The sequence below is a fragment of the Theropithecus gelada genome, chromosome 17, assembly GCF_003255815.1.
Source record: "Theropithecus gelada isolate Dixy chromosome 17, Tgel_1.0, whole genome shotgun sequence".
Classification (NCBI taxonomy): Eukaryota; Metazoa; Chordata; class Mammalia; order Primates; family Cercopithecidae; genus Theropithecus; species Theropithecus gelada.
The window spans coordinates 26817536-26839766 of NC_037685.1; the positions used below are offsets into that span (position 1 = coordinate 26817536).

Consider the following 22231-nt stretch of genomic DNA (forward strand, 5'->3'; position numbering starts at 1 on the left):
TATTCAATCTCCTTATATAAGCACCTTTCTAGAATGCCATTTAGAAGAGTCTGCATTTTAATTGTCTTCTGTTAAAATATTATCAAGTTCACCAAAATAATCCAAAATGAGGTAGCCTTGCATGCATTAGTTGACATTGGATATGTACAGAGGAGTCCACTAATCAAAGTAAGGATAGCCTAAGCATAATCTAACATACATGAATTAGTGTGTGTGTAAACAAACGTGTAAGGCATTTTAATCTCTGAGAAACTGTATCTCCACAAAGCTGATCAATATATCTGCTTGATTTTTTTTTCCCTCAGTGAACACACATGTCAGGACTAAAACTTAACAGCTTACCTATTGCTCACTTTGTGTAAGACAATTTTAGAGTAATCCAATCCATTCTGTATCAGAAGGTCTTATGCAAGTGACATGGAATGCTGCCAAAACACAGCATGGGACCTGAGGTAGTGTTTTACTTTTATTTATTTTTTATTTTTATTTTTTTAATTATACTTTAAGTTCTAGGGTACATGTGCACAGCGTGCAGGTTTGTTACATATGTATACATGTGCCATGTTGGTGTGCTGCACCCAGTAACTCATCATTTACATTAGGTATATCTCCTAATGCTGTCCCTCCCCCTTCCCCACCACCCTAGGACAGGAAGGGGAACATCACACACTGGGGCCTGTCGTGTTTTATTTTTATTATTGTGCTTCTCAGAATAAGTTATCAACTTAACTGAGCTACACATTTTCCTTCAGTGTGAGGTACACTGACCAAGGAGGCAGAAAATTGGGAGATCTATCCAATTTGCCAGTAACTATTTATAGGAGTGACACTTTATTAAAGAATTTACACTTTCTGTTTCCTTTAGAGTGTAGTATTCCATGATCTCTATGGGCCCTGCCACTTCTAAAATTCAAAGCAACTGAGTTTCCATTTTTCTTCATCATTTGTCATACCAACAAGGCCAAAACATAGTAAAAAATTGACACTTGAAAAAGTTTGTAATGATTTTTACTTTGGTAAGTGATTTAAAAATCCTTTAAGTTAATCTTCAATAATTCACTAAGTGTTGGGAATCAGATTTTTATATTCAGGGACTATTGATGTGCTAATTGATATGACAATTAAAAACCAATACATTTTCAAATGGGCTCCTTTATTCAGCCATAATGTTGAATAGATATCTAACATGAGCTAATTTACTTACCTCCTTTTGGACCTCACCTAAACTATTACAGAAACAGAGATTTCAAATCTCATTTAGAATTCTTCAGAACTATTTTTAAAAGAACATTAAGTGTTGTTTTGTTTTAAAAAAAGGAATGCAAAGTGTGGATGACTTGTTATCTCTATGGACATATAGAGCCTATGGTTAAATATTTTGAACATAGTAATCATTGGTCTTGAAAAGACCTAATAATAAATTGGAATACATTATCTCAAATTGGAAACTTTATTTGCAAATGTTGCTTGCTTTTTGTATTAGTCTGCTCAGCTATATTACACAATTGTGAAGAAAAGTCAGTCTATTCACTTTATCAAGTATAAATAGAAACCGAAAATACCTGTTCATGCGTGCATTCCTCTAGTCATGCGTGCCCTCACACACTCACTCCCACCCAGTACTGCTTTGTGGGTTTGGCTTATGCTGCAGTTCCTGAAATCCTAAATATTATGTACCAGCTGCCAGCAGGTGTCTGCAGGTGTTTGCCTACAAGAAGTTCATTGACAGTTTATTGCAGCAAGAGTACTTTCTCTGGTAGTGGAAATTAGCTGCAAAAACACTGCAGGCAAAGTAATGTTTTAAGGACAATGATGCTTCATGTGCTGTGAATTCATAATTATTTATTATCTGTCAGGCCAAGAGTAATCACTCTTGTGTGATATTTTTCCCATGGAAAAAAATAGTTATCAAATTCTAGTTTCCACAGTCATTGTCAGTGTACTGGAAGGACTGCAGCTGTACTAGAGTCTCATGGACATTTAACTTCTGACAGCTGTGAATGCTTCTTTGTGAATGCAGACATTGCTCTTTGACTCAGAGTTTCTGGAAGAGCTCCAAGATGCATTCTCAAGTGCCCCTGCAGCTCTCTGAGTGCATATTAGGAGAAGGTGGTCAGAAACATCATGAATTGCTAAGGTGGAGATACGCTTGTGCTTTCTTTTACCACACATGTATTTATTTCAACATTGATATAAATAGATGAGGTGAGAGTCAGTGATGAACCTAATATTTACAAAATTTCAGTATTTGGAGATTCATGATTATGTCAAATCTTTTCATATATGATTATACTTTTATTGAGGAAATAATGATATGCACCAACACTCTTTTTTTGAGTTTTATGGAGATTCATGCCTAATATTCATAACAAAATTGGACTACATGACATCGATGCTCAAGAAGATTGTCAGAGGTTTAAAAATGAAGAGTAAAATTTAGCTATTTATAGGGTCTATTAGTCATTGGTGATTAATATTACCATAAGTTTTTTTTAATTATTGAGAAACTTAGTTACGGGATTATCTTACCGCATGTATACTTTTGAAAAAAATAGAAAATATGTGTCACAAAATTCTCAATTTAAAATTATTTACATAACATATTTATGTCAGAAAGGATTATGAGTTTATGTGCCTAAACTTAAGCATGAAAGGGATTCCCCTTCAAATAAACTATTTTTGCATTTTCCACTTAAGGAAAAAGCATGCTGTATGTATACAAGCAAGTGTTGTTTTATTAACTTGTAGGTTAATTTTATTGATTTGTTAGAGTAATATATTTGAATTACTCTAACAATTTCTGGTAGTTAATAATATCCTTGATATTCCTAAGTTAGATCCATATAGAAACAGCCTATTTATAAATATAGTCATGATCAGTTTAATATCAATTTTATTATTATAATAATTAAAAGAGCAATAGTATATGTTAATATTTTGAAATGTATTTTCACTGTTTCATTTCTCAAAATATATCTGACATGATAGAAATGATGAATCACTTAGAAAGTATCCTTATGGAGACTAATTACTGAAAATAAATGTATCTTTTGTTTGTTTTAACTGATAACAAAGTTCAAAGGTATTAATTTGAACTAACATAGGTAAGGCAAATAGACACTGAGAGTTTGTGTAATTCATAGCATAGTCTGCTATCTACTGTCTGTATGAAATATGGAATATCACCAACTACCTTGAAACTCAGCATTTCATCTGTAAGTAATAATAACATCCCATGAAATCATTATAATAATGAAATGAAAAAATGAGACAATCTACATAAAATATCTGGTAATAGTAAATGATTATATGTATGTATGTGTACGTTTTATTTACCTTTGACTTTGAATTATAAATAAAGTGTGCATTGCCTGTGAATGCTTGTGTTAACCGTAGCTGAAGAAAGTCACATTACGCCGGGCGCGGTGACTCATGCCTGTAATCCTAGCACTTTGGGAGGCTGAGGCAGGAGGATCACGGGGTCACGAGTTCGAGACCAGCATGGCCAACATGGTGAATCCCCGTCTATACTAAAAATATAAAAATTACCCTGGCGTGGTGTCACATGCCTATAATCCCAGCTACTCGAGAGGCTGAGACAGGAGAATTGCTTGAACCCGGGCGGCGGAGGTTGCAATGAGCCAGTATCACGCCACTGCACTACAGCCTGGGTGACAGAGCAAGACTTCATCTCAGAAAAGATAAAAAATCATCACATTACATATCAAAAAAGTTCAGTCAAATGGATTCCTATTATGAAGGACAAATGAATTTAGGCCTGCCTTTCTCTACGTAATACGTTACTATTAAATGCTACTATATCTATGCTATAGTGAAATATTTTTAAATATGAAAATACTCAGATGTCATGAATAAGCGGTAGTTTAATTGGTTAAAGTCTGTTTGCATAGCAGTCACTACTCATATAATAAAGCAGTTGAAGACCTAGATTGATTTTAGAATGAATCATGCATCTCATACTGGTGATTTAAATCAAAATTGGTTATTTGTTCATTGAGAATTATAATAATCTATTAAAATTGCAGCATACATCATAGCATGCTACAGGAGAATAACTATAAATTTTGTGTCACTATAAAAATCTTCCTTAGATTGATGGAATATTTTTAATCGAAAAATAAAAACGCATCATGTAATATTAAACAAAAACTGAGCTGGCAGTTAAAAATGTGTGTTTTTCAGAGGTAACCTTTCACGAATTTACCATCCAGTTACCAATATCTGTTTAAATAAATATCACTAGTAGAATAAAATGGGCTGAGTGTGGTGGCTCATGTCTGTAATCCCAACATTTTGGGAGCCCGAGGCGTGCGGATTACAAGGTCAGGAGATCGAGACCATCCTGGCAAACACAGTGAAATCCCATCTCTAATAAAAATACATTATTAAAAAAAAAAAAGTTAGCCGGGCATGGTGGTATGCACTTTTAGTCTTAGCCATTCGGGAGGCTGAAGCAGGAAAATCGCTTGAACCCAGGAGGTTGACGTTACGGTAAGCCGAGATCACAACACTGCACTCCAGCCTGGGTGACAGAGCAAGACTCCATCTCAAAAAAAAAAAAAAAAAAAAAAAGAATAACTTAAAATCTGTAAGTTAAGATTAATAATAATTATTAAAAAAAAACAAACTCTTTTTGAAAGACAGGATCTCATTCTCTCTCCCAGGCCAGATCATAGCTCACTGCAACCTAAAACTCTTGGACTCAAGGCACCCTCCTACTTCAGCCTCCTGAAGAGCTAAAACTACAGGTGCACACCACCACACTCAACTACTTTTCTTTATTTTTATTTTTGTACAGATGGGGTCTTGCTATGCTGCCTAAGCTCGTCTTGAACTCCTGGCCTCAAGAAATCCTCCCACCTAGACCTCCCAAAGTACTGGGACTAGAGGAGTGAGCCACCATACCTGTACCAGATTAATAATTATATTATACTTTTCCAAGGAGTTTACATTTTAATATTTATTATTTGATTAACCAGTGTGATAGTTATATAGTCCATTGAAGACATAGCACATTAACTTTACCATCTACCCAGAGGAAATGTTTTCATTTATGCAGAGGCGCAAATGATACAAAGCCAGAGCCAAGAATGAATTCAAGGTCTTGGAGAAACACTTTACTGATGACTAGGCCTGGTGGTTTCCTAATTATTTTGGACTTAAGCCTTTAAGCAATGTGTGATTCCTTTAAAGTTATATTGGTTTTTGTCTATGGAAGAAGTATATTGTTAGAAATAAAGGCCACTAATATGATGAATATTTTAGATAGATTGATGAAAAACACAATCTAACCTTAAAAAATTATAACTTCTGAATGGGACTCATTATCAGGTCATTATGTCTTTGTATCAGATTTATAAATGTCATTTTATTAAAACTGAGGTTTATTGAGCTTTTCATGGAAATTAGAGACCATATTAGCATTCTGTAAATTAGTTAATTATAATTTGCTGTTCAAACTCTGTCCACTCCAATTGTACAAAACAACACTAAACTTTAAAATCATGTTTTGGTATTAAAATAGATGGAATACACACATTCAAGTGCAGTTTTTTTAGAGTCTTTTTGGCACACAAAACCTATCCTAGATAATTCCTGAAGCAAAATACCGATTTGGTATTTTCTTTTCCAGTTCCACTAACATCCCACTGTGTGATCTAGAGAAAAGTACTTTAGAGACTACTTTGCCATGCATAAAAAGGCACTTATCTTCTAATAAAATTCTATTGATTTAAAATAATCTACCTTTCTTTCTTTATAGAGGTATAATAAGGGTGTAATGAAGAATTTTGAAATGCTTGTAAAGTGCCTTGAAATCTTTAAAAGAATAGTAGAGGCCTTCAATTGAATGCAATTTGAAAGAATTGAATAGAGACCCTAAACAGAATGCAAATCAGGCCTCTTGCCAAATGTGAATCATAATTGCCCTTATTTATTGAGGGTGTCATAATCACCATCATTACTTATGAGTGCAGCTGTTCATATTGATTGAATTTCCAAGGTATCCCAGAAATTGCACAAGAAACACAGTCTCAATCCTCTAGGAATTTATATTCTAGACCTGCACTGTCCAATATGGTAGCCACTAGCCACAGGTGGCTATTTAAATTTAAATCAATCAAATTTAAATAACAATAAAATTTTAGTTCCTCTGCCATATCATCCACATTTCATTTTTTAAAGCTACCACCTACCGAAAGGTATCATTCATACTTCAATTGCTCAATAGCCTTATGTGGCCAATGGCTATCACACTGGATTGCACAGATACAGTTAATTTCTATTATCTTAGAAGATTCTATTGAACAGCCTCTTGTAGAGGTTTGCTGAACATATGCCACAATAAATATTATTCAAGAATACAATTTATGCAATATAATTTTATTGCATAAATTGTAACTCATTAATTTTGAGAGAGACTTTTGATAGGGAAAATAGGTAATTGACAAAAAGTCAAACATCTCTGTAAGCATTCTGATATGAATCAACTATTTTCATCTCAAATACAAGAGATAGGATCTAGCACATTTTAGGTGCTAAATAAATATTTGTTGAATTAATAAATTCATAAATGAACAAGTATTTTGTATATACAAAGAGATTTCTGGAGCTCATTTTTCTTGCTATTGAAGGGATACCATATACTGTTTTCAAAATAAGTAATGATAATGTAGTCTGGAAGAAAAATACACATTAAGCAAGAAATAGAACATTGTGCAGATCAAGTGTTTGAAAATACAAGGGAATGTTTAGATAAGCAAGTCTTCACTGTTAGAAAGAAAAAGAAAGATTTTTTTCAGATGGAGAAAGGACTTACATAGAATTCTCTAGAACAGTAGGTAAAAGAAAAATGAAAAGTCTGACAGATAAAAGGGCAGTGGAAACCAAAGCATTGGAGTTGGGGAAAAGGCTGATTCATTTTGAGGGGATGAAGAGATTATGAGAGTCTTCTGTTGAATGAAGGATTCCAGTTGGCAAAGTTGAATGTAGTACAGTCAATTTAGATATTTTTTCATTAGCAATGGTTCTTCTTAAATTGTTGTAATTTTACTGTGTTTTAGGATAATTAATTGTTTTTCTCTGTAAAAAAAAAAAAACAAATAACACAGAAAATATAGGCATAACATAATGCCTGTTTAGATTTATTCTCTAAAAATGACTAGAGATGTGCGAGAACCAACGACCAATGGGTCCCAAGAGACAAATCATAGCACTAATAAGAGAGTTACATAGAAAAGCTAATCTGATTACTTTATGAAACTGCTTCATTTCCAGTGGAATGTGTGCATTCCAATGCTAGTATAAGCCAGATGGCAGTAGCCCTTGTTCTAACAGGGTCTGATGATAGTTTGTATATTTAAAATGTCACAACTACACTCACTTTTCTTCGGTAAATAGTAAAGAACAGCTGCTGACAACGTCAAGTGCAATCACTTATCTTCTCAACAGAGCCATTTTCATCTTCCTCTTCACTCACCAGAGTATCAAATGAAACTGATGTTCCCAACACACAGCATGGTTCTGAATAGTGAAGATAACAAAGCTAGCTTCTATTAATGACCATTCTACTAGCTGATATTGGTAGCTAGAATTGAATGTCACATATGAGTAATGATGAAAAATTATTGTAACTAATTAATTGGCACTCATATTTAGAAATATATTCAGTGTCTCCAATGATAATAATGTGTCATGAACAATAAAACCATTTGGGAACTATGGGATAGAGATGAATATAAGGAAATCATCTTGAACTCTTCCTAAGCTCTTAAATCACCCTTCCAAATATCCTTATTTTTCAAGTGCACATTTTTATAAATTTTTATTGGGAATGTGTATGCAAAAATTGAACAAAATATAGTAGAAACCAAAACAGTAAAAAACAAAAATAGTAAAGAAAAGAGCATATGATGAAAGACAAATTCCCATTCTATTTAAGGTGCCAGTCTTCTTCCAAAAGGTAAACACTATTATTGGATTTGTGTGTATTAATTTCTTTCCAGAAAAAAGTCTGCCTCTCACATATTACAGGTAATGTTATATATACTCCTAGAAATGGCAAAACAGTATTCCTATACAAACTGGTGTTTAAAGTAGAAGAGTATTCTAAGGTATAAATGGATGTGTATGATTTTTCAGTGAGTCAGACATTTAACTTGTTCTTAGTCATTTTCAAATGCAAGCATCTGTTACAAATAATATCTTCTGACATAGTGTTTTATATATCTTACTTTGGCACACCTGAAGGCTACTTTCTGAAAAAGTGGTGTTCCAAAGATATATTTTTGTAGATAATTCCAATTGGTTATCCAAAAAGGATATTTTCATATGTAATTATGTCAAAAAATACCAGAGTGTATGTGCAAGGAACAGCATGAGGCAAGGAAGAAAATTGGCTATTTGTTGTACATTCTTTTGTAATGCCTCTGAGAGTCTATTTCTAAGATTGTGAATAATTAAGTCTATAAGTGAATAAATAATTTCAGCAAAATTATATTTGCTGGCCATTTTTACTTTGATAATTATAACTGCATGATGTTTGTTTTTAATTTTAAATGTATTAGACAAAATGTCAAAGACAAATGCTGTATACTTATTTAATTTAGCAATTTCATAGAGACACAATCATAAATGGTGACTCATTATTTTCCTCCAGGAGAAACTTTTATTTTCTCCTTTTAGATATGTAAGATATATATATTTATATATCATATATTATATATAATTATATATATGAATGTGATATATATAAAATTTCAATTTCAAAAACTTTAAAGACATATGCCCCTTAACTTAGACTTGAAAAATGTGTCATTTATTAAATTGAGTTGAACAGACTTCTTAGCCATTACTATGGAGGAATAGAAATTTAGCATTAGAATTCCATAATCTTAACTCACCAGTTAGGCTAATAACAACAACAGCAACAAAATTGCAAGCTCTACTGGCTTTAGATAGATGTTGATCAATACTTATGAAGTCATGCAATGATTAATAAAGAATTTCCTTGTTTATAATCCTCATTAGATTGTTTCTTAAAGCACCATAATTCTTGACTAAGCATTTTAATATTCTAAAGATAACACATGGTGATACACAAATGTGATAAGTGTTATCTTAAGAAATGTACTTAATATAATAATTCCTCTTGTGTTCATAAAGCACTAAAATAATAATTCTAGAAATTAATAAATATAAATTTACAAAAATATACGGTCAATTTTAAGTGGCCAGTAAGCTACTTATGTTTTAAATTTAAATTTAAATTTGCAGGTATCAAATTATGACCATAATTGATCATGACAATTACATTTGCAGTATAAATGCCAAATATATTTGCCAAATATATTTCCAAATATATTTCCCCACTGGATATGCATTTATGATGATACTCTCTCAATAGATAATTCTAATATGAAAAAATATATTTGCAAACATTTGGACAAATGTGACTTTCACATCCAACTCCATCAAATAATGTTTAATATTAATAAACTTAATTCTGGGGAGATATATTTGATCAATCATTTAATTTTACAATGGCCAAATGTATCTATGTAATTAAGTGCAGTATCTGAGTGCTATCTGAAAGCATGTGTACACATATGACCATATGTTGCTTAATATAGACTAAAACATAGATACGTTTGTTCATGTGAGGTAAAAGTTTTTGCTCATATTTGAGCACTCTTATATAATTCATTTATATATATTTTCTAAGCAATAGTCAACATTCAATGCAAATAAAAAAACAGATTAATAACTGAGGCTTCTCCTTATATCTATGATGTTTTCCCTCTTGTGTTCTTCTATTCTGAACTCATGTCACAGTATTTTCTAAAATTTCATTTTCTTGCAGAGCATCTTACAGAGACACCTAGCGGCAAAAGGTAGTGGTGGCTTCTGGGGCCACCCTTATTGTTGAGTTAACGGTAGAAAGTTTTCATCATTTACTTATTTGAACCACAAGAGATAAACTAGATTATTAGCATAAGTGTTTCCAACAAAACCGTAACTTAAACTAATTCCAAACATATTTAATACTTCTTAGTTGAATAACATTTACTTTAATTAGAACAATAAGTATTTAAAATAAAATAATACAAAACCATGAATTAAACTTTAATATTGAATACAATTATGAAGATTTAGAACAGTGATAAAATACAATAGCTTTATTTAAGCTATTTTGAAAAAATAAATAATTGATTAAGACAATTTAGGACCTTTCAGGGCTTCTACAAAGTTAATCAATATTGAAAATTATGTTTCTGGTAGGACTCAATAGTTATATTCCAAAGGCTTCTGGCTGTAATTCCTATATAATTTTAAATTTAAATATTACATTTTCATTTTGAAAATATAGAAGTAATTTTACACTTAAAAATAAATTTTCTAAAATGTTTATATAGTGTTAAAAGTTAATGACTAAATAAAAATACAGAAATAAGTCTTTTGTGGATGAAGTGTAAGTTATAATTGTTTATGCAATGTATCTATAGCTAGTGACTATCATTTCTAGGTCAAATGTTTCTAAATTTAATAAAACGTTCCATTACAAGACTTTGTTTTTATTATCTGAAATTACTATTACTTCTTTCCTTCCTCTCCCTTGAATATAACCCACACTCAAACAAAATTGTTTCCAAATAAAGTAATTATGGTATAAAGTAAAAATATATATATTTGCACAACATATGCAGGGGAAAGTTCAAGAAAGATTGCAATACCTCAAGAGACTGCAATGTCCATCGCCTGAGAGATATATACGTCTCGGAACATAGACATACTATCGGACTCTATATTAATATTAAACATGATTAACCAGAATATTATAACACAGTATTATCCCAAATATTACTAAGAATAAAACAATATCAACTATTTCCAAAATAAAGTGGGTAAAATATATTTACATGGAGAAACTAACTACATAGTTATCAAAGGAACAGGCACATGTGCACTCAGTCTGCACTGAGTCACTTATGATGATCAACTTTTCTCTTATAGCATTGATGAACAGCAGGTCTAATATTACAAACATTGAAAACATGTCTTATGAATGTAAAGACCCCCTTTTGGGGATGGAAGTGTCTGGTTTCATGGAAAGAGCCAAGAATACTTACTGTAGAGATGACTCTAGTAGAGTTTAGCAGGTGACTCTTCAAGAAACTCGCTTTCTATCGATACTGCATTTACTTAGGGGTTTTCCAGCTTTTTAGTACACACCAAATGTATTCAAAAACATTCCCTCTGACAGTCTTTCACATTCCCTTGTGTTGCCTAGACACACCTATAAAACGTAATTCTATTAAAAAGAGAAAAGAAAAGTAGCGCCCTTGTTTGCAGCTAGGAGGAACCACTCCCTTTTCCAGGATCCTTAACAGTATGTACATGAGACAGCCGCATTCTAAATGGCAGGAGGAAGGCAGGCGATCAGCCCTGAGCTGGAATCATCTGTTCCTGACCACCAGCAAACCTGGCACCGCCGGGGTTATTTCCACTCCTCCCTTTCCCAATCCAAGAATTGTACAGTCCCACGCTCGTATTACGCACATGGTCCAAGACTCCTCTGTCTCCTAAGAATGTGACATCCAAGGGGGCTCCGGTTGCGCCGCCCTAGCCCAGGGACGCCTTCGCCCTCGGCTGCCATCTATCGGCCACCGAGCGCCCGCTTCGCCCCGGGCCCACCATGTCTGCTGCAGCTTGGCTCGCACCAGAGGCGCGACAATAAACAAGTGCACTGGACTGGGCCCTGCACCCGCTCTGGAGCAGCTGTCTCAGAGACCCGGAGTTGCTTTCCGTGTTGCCACCTCCTCGGCGACCGGGAGGAAGACGCGACTTTCTCGGAGTTTTTTTTTTAGAGCCACCGTGCTGCCAGGACAAGCCACAGGCATAGAACGACGCGGTTCCTGCCCGCCCCCCCACCTCTTCCCCCAGAAACCCCAAAGGATGTCGGTGATAGAGAGTTCCAAATAATGACGATTGTGCGCCGCATCTGGGGAAGGGATACAGAAAAAAAAAAAAAAAACCTGCAAACACCGTGAGGGATGAAACTGCCAAAAGGATGAGGGAGCCTCTCAAATACTAATTAGGGGCCGCGGCGGCGGCTGGCTCGGCGCGGGGACAGAGGCGGCGGGATCCCAACGAGGTGGTCGCGGCTGCGCTGGGGGCGGAGGACAGAGCAGGAGCTGCAGCCGCCGCCTTCGCTGGAGCAGCGGAGGGGCCGGTGCCACCTTCGCTCGCCCCCTCACTACCATGTACAGTGTGCGCTGCAAGAAGAAGGCGGGAGATGCATGCACACCCCCGCGACCCGCTCCCTCTGGCTGGTCCCCGGGCGTGCGCCACTGACCAGGGGGGAATGTGGTGAAGACCGCGAGGAGAGCAGAGGGGGGAGGGGAGGGCCGGCCGGCGCGAACCCAGGCCCGAGGGTGCGAGGAGCTGGAGGAGGCTGGAGGGGGCGGCGGCCACAGCTGGGTCGGAGAAAGTTGCCCCCTTTGCAGATGGGAACTGTGAGTACCCCACTTGGGGGAGGGTGCAGCGAAGGCTGCCAGGGACCCCGCGATCGCGCCTTAACACGGATTGGAGCAAGTGTGCGAGTGATCATGAGTGTGAGCGGGTGCGAGCGCTCGGCGGGGCTGACCGTCACGTTGGCGGGGCCGGCGGTGCCAGGCAGTCTTCTCCGCGTCCCCCTCCTCCCGCTCCGTGCCTCCCCTCCCAGCAGCTCCCCCTCCCCGCCCCGCCCGGCTCCGGCTCCCGGCCCCTACCGCGAGGCGCCTCTCCAGCCGGACCTCCGCCGCCCCCTCCCGCTGCCTTCCTATCCCGCCGCTCCGGATCGCCCCCCGCTCTTCCCCCCACCCAACCCTGCTGCCCGCTCCGACTACCGCGGAGAGACCCGGGGAGAGTCGTTTGGGGAGCCCCGGAACCCGCGGTCGCCACCGCGGCGGCGGCCCCGGGCTGGAGGCGTCCGGGCGCCTCTTTCCTCCAGCCTCTGGGACCCAGCTACTCGCGGTCACCTCGCCCTGCCTGGGCTTGAGAAACCCAATGCATACCCCAAAGAGGGTTTTTGTGTATGTGTGTGTTTTTAAAGGATGGCTATAATGAGTGGGCCTTGGAGATGTGAAACGGGGTAAGTCTATCGTTTACTTTGCAAAAGAGGTTCGCGTGTGTGTGTCTGTGTGTGTGTGTATGTGTGTGTGTGTGTGTATGTGTGTGTGTGTGTGTGTGGCGGGGTGGCTTTCTTTCCCTCTCCTCCCTCCCCTTCTTCCTCCGTTTTCCCTTCCTTCTCTTTGGGGCGGGGTGGGGGAGGGGGAGCCTCGCGTCCTGGAACTCCGGGTGCTTCTGCCTGGGCGGCCGCTTGAGCAGCTGTGCCCGGAGCCTCCGGTTCGGCCTGGGTGCTGGGCTCCAGCACGAGTGGCTCCATGCTGCTTAATGCGGGGACGTACAGGGCGGTGATCCAGTACCTAAATTCTCTGGGAGAAAATGAATAATCCCCCCGCCCCCGCCCTCCAGGAAAAAAAAAAATCTGAGAATCTGAGAATGTTCAGCGCACCCGCGAATTTCCATCGGAGGTGCGTTTCCCCGTCAGAATGTCAGCCTTCCCAGGCTCATTCAACTTTATTTTCTCAAATTTTTGGTCTCCTTTGCTAGCAAGGAGGAGGGGAAAGGGGGTGGGTTGAGAGGAAGCTCTTCGATCCTTGCTAACTAGAACTGAATTAAAGTTGTAAACGCTGGAGTTTAATACTGGCTGGACAGAATTTGCAATGGGCTTTCAGATGGGGTGGGAGGTGAATGGGGGCGGGGAAGCACAGGGAGGGAGGGGGAGGGGACCCAACCTCGCTGAATGGATGTGCGGATTTGATCCAGCGGAGAACTGAAATTTCAAGGTAAACGTTTTGCTTTCACTGGGGATGTTTTTGCCGCTTTTAAGCCGGGAGACGTTTACCGTTGCGTTGGGAGGTCGGGGATACTTGCGAGGTTTATGCACTATGGTTCCGATTCGTCTCGACACGTCTGGGTGGCCACACGTGAATGATTCGCAGGCACACTGGTACATGTGCGTGTGAATGCAGGGGTGTTTAATAACGCGGGCTGGAGTCGACTTGGGGATCAGGAGCAAGGTCTCCAGGCTTGAAACCGCTGTCTCGGAAACATCTTGGCTTTAGTTTGGAGTTGCAATTTGATATTAGACTTCGGTAGTGAGGCAAAGGCAAGGTTGACCAGAGAAAAGGCGTAGGTTCCTAGAGCCCAGCATTTCTATCAAATGTCCCCCACCCCATTAACCAACGCAGCGTGCACGCGCGCGCGCACACACACACACACACTCACACACGCTCATTCCATTTATGTCCTTCCTTTAAGAGTGCTGCTGTTGATCAGAAGTAGGAAGTGGAAGGAAGCCTTCAAGGGGACAAAAAGAGAGCAAGAAAAAAGGGGGGAAAGGGGTCACATTGATTCCTGTGGGAGATGAAATTCGTATATTAAATAACTGGCCTAAGTCACTTACAGTTCTCCCTCCCACCTTTCTATTTTGCCTTTTAATCAACCCAGGCGTCCTTTCCCTGAGATTAAAAAAAGGAGAGAGGGGAGCGTTAACAATTAAATGTAATAAGCAACTCCAAAGATGGGGATGCTGTCGAGGTGGTAGTTCCGTGCAACCCTTGCTATTACCGTTGCAAATAGACGCGGAGCCCAAGGTAAGGGAGGCTTTGGCACTGATCCTTGGTTTACTGATTCCCAGTAAGCGGTAGGAACGTCCTTTTTAAACTCTAGGCATCAGGAGGTATTCGGAGATTGCAGATACCTTCGCTGAGTTCTTTGTAATCCGTCGTGCAGAACTATTTCAGTGGCTTAAAGATGCGGTTTGGTAGCGTCGCTGACATGATCAATGAGAAGTGGTCGCAGGGCGCTCTCAGGGAAGCGCTGCTAAGTGGCACCGTGCATGCAATTAGGACGCTGATGTGCTTAATAGCGTGGTAGTGAAGTCCACCATCAAAGCAAATGCGTTCTCCTTTTTCTCCTTACTCAAAGCTCCGGAAGACAATTGGTGATCTAAGAGCTTCTTGGGGCTCCTTTGATGCATTATATTACACCCTTTTTGCCTCTGAAAAGTATCCTTTAGGTTCCCACCGTGGCATTTCTAGCGATGGTTTAAAATACCCCAAGTATCTTGGCTCCTTGCCTCTCTGTGAAAATAAAAGACCTTCATGGTGAACTGTTAACTGAAGAGGTTCTGAAAGAAAGAAAGGGGGGAGGGGGCTGGGTATAGGTGAGGTGGGGAACCTTGTAAAATGGTGCTTCTTTTTTCTTAAATTAGAACCATGAAACTGAACTGACAGCCATTTTATGTATATTTATGGATTGGTTTTGAAAAGGGGGGAGCAGAGAAAACTAAAATGGGACTTTATCTAACCTGCTCTTTTCTTGTAGGGAGCAGCATATTTGTGGTGTGCTCATTAAAAAAAAAATGAAATCAACCTTTAAATCAAAATGTATAATAGATTTTAATAAAATCTGGAGAATGTCAATGTTTCACTGGGGGGGGTGTGTCATTTATATCTCTTCCTTTTGGGTTTTAGAGTAATAATATTAAGAGAGAGACTTTCTGACTGATCCCTTAAATTTTTGTCATATTCTGTTGTTTCCTTGTTTTCTCTCTCCCTTACAGGAGGTAAAATGCACACTTGCTGCCCCCCAGTAACTTTGGAACAGGACCTTCACAGAAAAATGCATAGCTGGATGCTGCAGACTCTAGCATTTGCTGTAACATCTCTCGTCCTTTCGTGTGCAGAAACCATCGATTATTATGGGGAAATCTGTGACAATGCATGTCCTTGTGAGGAAAAGGACGGCATTTTAACTGTGAGCTGTGAAAACCGCGGGATCATCAGTCTCTCTGAAATTAGCCCTCCCCGTTTCCCAATCTACCACCTCTTGTTGTCCGGAAACCTTTTGAACCGTCTCTATCCCAATGAGTTTGTCAATTACACTGGGGCTTCAATTTTGCATCTGGGTAGCAATGTTATCCAGGACATTGAGACCGGGGCTTTCCATGGGCTACGGGGTTTGAGGAGATTGCATCTGAACAATAATAAACTGGAACTTCTGAGAGATGATACCTTCCTTGGCTTGGAGAACCTGGAGTACCTACAGGTCGATTACAATTACATCAGCGTCATTGAACCCAATGCTTTTGGGAAACTGCATTTGTTGCAGGTGCTTATCCTCAATGACAATCTTTTGTCCAGTTTACCCAACAATCTTTTCCGTTTTGTGCCCTTAACGCACTTGGACCTCCGGGGGAACAGGCTGAAACTTCTGCCCTACGTGGGGCTCTTACAGCACATGGATAAAGTTGTGGAGCTACAGCTGGAGGAAAACCCTTGGAATTGTTCTTGTGAGCTGATCTCTCTAAAGGATTGGTTGGACAGCATCTCCTACTCAGCCCTGGTGGGGGATGTGGTTTGTGAGACCCCCTTCCGCTTACACGGCAGGGACTTGGATGAAGTATCCAAGCAGGAACTGTGCCCAAGGAGACTTATTTCTGACTACGAGATGAGGCCGCAGACGCCTTTGAGCACCACGGGGTATTTACACACCACCCCGGCCTCAGTGAATTCTGTGGCCACTTCTTCCTCTGCTGTTTACAAACCCCCTTTGAAGCCCCCTAAGGGGACCCGCCAACCCAACAAGCCCAGGGTGCGCCCCACCTCTCGGCAGCCCTCCAAGGACTTGGGCTACAGCAACTATGGCCCCAGCATCGCCTATCAGACCAAATCCCCGGTGCCTTTGGAGTGTCCCACCGCGTGCACTTGCAACCTGCAGATCTCTGATCTGGGCCTCAACGTAAACTGCCAGGAGCGAAAGATCGAGAGCATCGCTGAACTGCAGCCCAAGCCCTACAACCCCAAGAAAATGTATCTGACAGAGAACTATATCGCTGTCGTGCGCAGGACAGACTTCCTGGAGGCCACGGGGCTGGACCTCCTGCACCTGGGGAACAACCGCATCTCGATGATACAGGACCGCGCTTTCGGGGATCTCACCAACCTGAGGCGCCTGTACCTGAATGGCAATAGGATCGAGAGGCTAAGCCCGGAGTTATTCTATGGCCTGCAGAGCCTGCAGTATCTCTTCCTCCAGTACAATCTCATTCGCGAGATTCAGTCTGGAACTTTTGACCCGGTCCCAAACCTCCAGCTGCTATTCTTGAATAACAACCTCCTGCAGGCCATGCCCTCAGGCGTCTTCTCTGGCCTGACCCTCCTCAGGCTAAACCTGAGGAGTAACCACTTCACCTCCTTGCCGGTGAGTGGAGTTTTGGACCAGCTGAAGTCACTCATCCAAATCGACCTCCACGACAACCCTTGGGATTGTACCTGCGACATTGTGGGCATGAAGCTGTGGGTGGAGCAGCTCAAAGTGGGCGTCCTAGTGGACGAGGTGATCTGTAAGGCGCCCAAGAAATTCGCTGAGACAGACATGCGCTCCATTAAGTCGGAGCTGCTGTGCCCTGACTATTCAGATGTAGTGGTTTCCACGCCCACACCCTCCTCCATCCAGGTCCCTGCGAGGACCAGCGCGGTGACTCCTGCGGTCCGGTTGAACAGCACCGGGGCCCCCGCGGGCTTGGGCGCAGGCGGAGGGGCGTCGTCGGTGCCCTTGTCTGTGTTAATCCTCAGCCTCCTGCTGGTTTTCATCATGTCAGTCTTCGTGGCCGCTGGGCTCTTCGTGCTGGTCATGAAGCGTAGGAAGAAGAACCAGAGCGACCACACCAGCACCAACAACTCCGACGTGAGTTCCTTCAACATGCAGTACAGCGTGTACGGCGGCGGCGGCGGTGCGGGCGGCCACCCACACGCGCACGTGCATCACCGCGGGCCCGCGCTGCCCAAGGTGAAGACGCCCGCGGGCCACGTGTATGAATACATCCCCCACCCACTGGGCCACATGTGCAAAAACCCCATCTACCGCTCCCGAGAGGGCAACTCCGTAGAGGATTACAAAGACCTGCACGAGCTCAAGGTCACCTACAGCAGCAACCACCACCTGCAGCAGCAGCAGCAACCGCCGCCGCCACCGCAGCAGCCACAGCAGCAGCCCCCGCCGCAGCTGCAGCTGCAGCCGGGGGAGGAGGAGAGGCGGGAAAGCCACCACTTGCGGAGCCCCGCCTACAGCGTCAGCACCATCGAGCCCCGGGAGGACCTGCTGTCGCCGGTGCAGGACGCCGACCGCTTTTACAGGGGCATTTTAGAACCAGACAAACACTGCTCCACCACCCCCGCCGGCAATAGCCTCCCGGAATATCCCAAATTCCCGTGCAGCCCCGCTGCTTACACTTTCTCCCCCAACTATGACCTGAGACGCCCCCATCAGTATTTGCATCCGGGGGCAGGGGACAGCAGGCTACGGGAACCGGTGCTCTACAGCCCCCCGAGTGCTGTCTTTGTAGAACCCAACCGGAACGAATATCTGGAGTTAAAAGCAAAACTAAACGTTGAGCCGGACTACCTCGAAGTGCTGGAAAAACAGACCACATTTAGCCAGTTCTAAAAGCAAAGAAACTCCCTTGGAGCTTTTGCATTTAAAACAAACAAGCAAGCCGACACACACGGTGAACACATTTGATTAATTGTGTTGTTTCAACGTTTAGGGTGAAGTGCCTTGGCACGGGATTTCTCAGCTTCGGTGGAAGATACGAAAAGGGTGTGCAATTTCCTTTAAAATTTACACGTGGGAAACATTTGTGTAAACTGGGCACATCACTTTCTCTTCTTGCGTGTGGGGCAGGTGTGGAGAAGGGCTTTAAGGAGGGCAATTTGCTGCGCGGGTGATTTGTGAAAGGCCGCAGTCATTTTTGTAGTGGTTGGAAGTGCTAAGAATGGTGGATGATGGCAGAGCATAGATTCTACTCTTCCTCTTTTGCTTCCTCCCCCCTTCTCCCGCCCCACCTCCGTTTCTCCCCTTTTAAGCCATGGGTGGGTCTAACTGGCTTTTGTGGAGAAATTAGCACACCCCAACTTTAATAGGAAATTTGTTCTCTTTTTCCGCCCCTCTCCTTCTCTCCTTCCCTCCCCTCCCTTCTCATTCCTTTTCTTTGTTTTTAAAGGATGTGTTTGTATGCATTCTGGACATTTGAATTTAAAAAAATATTGTGATCCTGTAAAGGATCACCATAGATGTGGACAAATCATTAAAATTACAGAGCTATATGATCCATAATTGATTAGTCAAAATAACTTATTGATGAAATATACAAATATTTTATTGTAGCACCTATTTTTATATGCACATTTAGCATTCCTCTTTCCTTCACTTTAGCCTATGATTTTGCAGAGGTGTCGCACTGTATTAGGATCTGCATTTCTAAAACTGACGTGGTATCAGGAAGGCATTTTCAATCATTAAAAATGTGGAGAATTTAATGGCAAAATCTTTAAAAGCCAATGCAACCCACCCAATTGAATCTGTATTTTTTTTTTAAGAAGAAAGATCTGATTGTATCCCAATGCATTTAAAAAAAAAAAAAATAGGGCAATTAATTGGGCCATTCCAGTGTGAATTGTGTGAAAGTTTTGGGTTTTATTAGAAAAGATTTGAAAGTTATTTTTATTAGTGAACCAAAATGACATGTTGATTTGACTACTATTGTAGCCGATTTTCGATTGTTTAACCAAACTCAGTTGCATTTGTACAGATCCACATGTACTGGCACCTCAGAAGACCAAATCATGGACTGTACAAGTCTCTATACGATGTCTTTATCCCTGTGGGCAGCAAGCAATGATGATAATGACAAACAGGATCTCTGTAAGATGGGGCTACTGTTGTTACAGTCTCATATGTATCCCAGCACATGTAATTTTTTAAATAGTTTCTGAATAAACACTTGATAACTATGTCAAATATGAGGGATGGAAGTAATGATTATTTAAGGTGCAAAATACTTACCTATGTGTGATTGATAGAATCTCCACCATTAACAATTTAGGAAGTAGTTCCTAAACTTTATTCCTAATACAAAATGTTTTTCCCCTAATTAGCAAAATTTTAAAGTATACATATATATATATATATAAAACATATATTACATATATATGTAATGTATGCCTTTGTTGGTTCAGGGAAGTATGGTTTTCTAAATGTGTCACTTAATGTGTTTATTATATTTTCAATGATGTAACTGTTTCCTTACTGAAGTATTCATCTGCTACATGGTGCATGGTAAGTAATATATTGCATATTCACTTTTCTCTTAATATGATGTACTTGTCATATCAGTATTATTTATTCAGTCTACAGTTTTCCATAGTTTTCATATTTTTAACTTGTGTAAAACTACCTTCAACAATTATGATGGATTCCTTATCTAAAGTTGATCAGTATTCTAAATGCTCAAAATGTTGGTGGATATGATCTCATCATCTCTGAATAAGGTTTTCTAGTGAGTTTTAGACTATGATTTAAGGATAAGAAATGTTTCGATTATGTGCCTCATTGCTATAGGTGGATCTCCCAATAATCTCACCTGGAATTTGTACAATATCAAGGGCCGTTCATGAACTTTGTGTTTAAAGAACAATTTCCATGGCATTCTGCCACAAAGAGGCAGCATTCGCCCATGAGAAAATTGACAGTAACTACTTGAATTCAGATTGAACAGGTGGTACCAGTTTCCCCGAGGATTAAAAAAAAATTGTAATGCTACATTGACCAAGTACAGTAAGCTATTCATATTCTTTGCAACATTTTCCTTTCTAAATTTTTTTTTCAAAGGGGAAAGGAATAAGCTCAATAATGCCATGGTATTATCATGAAGAAAAGTGCATTGCTTGCTCTTCATCTACCTCCTGTATATTAGATCCAGGATTAGAAAAGAAAAAGAAATTAGCATTTGACTTCACAACTGAGATTGTTATTCACAGCAGCAGGCATTTATTTTTTTAATGTCAATATCACTTCCTCAACCTTATATATAGGTATGACAGTTTTATAAATTATAAAATATAAATGTAAAGTGGAATCCTCCATGTAACTTACTTTTATTTCTTAATTGATGCATAAAACAAAAAGATAAGAATTACATAAAATTAATGACAGTTCTGGACAATATAACTAACTTTCAAAGAAAGTTCAGTGATGTATACATTTTTTCAAAGATTTGCAAAATTTTATTGTAAAACTAGCATCATTTTACATATTTTTGTCACATATACTCCCTTTAGGTAGTTCATTTCTATCTTTACCCTTCCTAAGATGTCCAATATCTTATTTTAATCTCGAAAATAACATTTATAGATCGATTTTTAAAAGTTACCCTTAATTTGTATATTTTCCTACTGTATTAAGAAGATAAAAGTAAATTCATCCTTTCATAAATGTGAAAAAAATGTTCCTTATCTCAGAATCATGAAACTGCACAGAATTAAAAAATGAATTTTTTTCCTCCTACCAATGGCTTCCTGCCAATACACTAACTTACACATTAGAATATAGGTGGTATAGTGTTGAATGTTTGATTTTTTGTTGATTTAAGTTGTTCACTGAGTAGATAATTAGACTGAGCATATCAGTAGTATATGACTGGAGTAAGAAACCCTGCAAATTATCTTCACAGAATTTTGGGGAACAAAATCTATAATGTTTCAGGCATCAATTAAATTTTGGGTGCAAATTAAGCTTATTCTTTGTGCTTGTTCGATTTAATATGTTGCATAAATCTCATATATTTCCAGGTAGATATTACAAAATATTATTTCAATGTCTATGTGATTATGACATAAATACTTAAATTATATAAGAGAAAATAAACATATTCCAAGAAAATGTAGATAATTTGTATGCTAATATAAAAAAATCATTTACAGCTAAACTATTGATTGAAGTTACAAGTTAAACCACCTTAGCATAGATAGCCGACTTGGAACATGTCTTCTCTTCAGTCCAGATTATCACCTTTACACATGAAAAGTGGAAAATTTTGAAAAATTTCCTGGGAACTCATGTCTGTTCCTCACCACTGTTCAATACTAGTAAGAAAATCAAACTAGTTTATAATGAGAACATCCACATGTACTGTGAAAAAAGTTACAATTTAAGAATTTAATCCAAGATCGCAGTTTCTGGCCTTACGTATTAATTACATGTGTGTTAATACCTTGTTTTGTTGGCAAAATATTCAAATTAATATTTATTATTTTCTTTTTGCATT

At 39.6% G+C, this 22231-nt stretch overlaps 1 protein-coding gene across 7 annotated transcripts; it reads left to right on the top strand.

Annotated features, from left to right (window-relative positions):
- The first annotated feature begins 12044 nt into the window (after positions 1 to 12044).
- Positions 12045 to 19926, top strand: SLITRK5 (SLIT and NTRK like family member 5). Of its 7 annotated transcripts, none has more exons than XM_025364460.1 (2): positions 12045 to 12533; positions 15689 to 18956. In XM_025364460.1, exon 2 carries the CDS (start codon positions 15697 to 15699, stop codon positions 18571 to 18573), a length of 2877 nt encoding a protein of 958 aa, XP_025220245.1. In that variant the 5' UTR covers positions 12045 to 12533; positions 15689 to 15696; the 3' UTR covers positions 18574 to 18956. The 7 variants fall into 7 exon arrangements, with proteins under 7 accessions (XP_025220245.1, XP_025220244.1, XP_025220246.1 ...); XM_025364459.1 differs by lacking the exon at positions 12045 to 12533 and adding an exon at positions 12607 to 13150 and having other exon boundaries at positions 15689 to 19926; XM_025364461.1 differs by lacking the exon at positions 12045 to 12533 and adding an exon at positions 13357 to 13907.
- The last annotated feature ends 2305 nt before the right edge of the window (positions 19927 to 22231 follow it).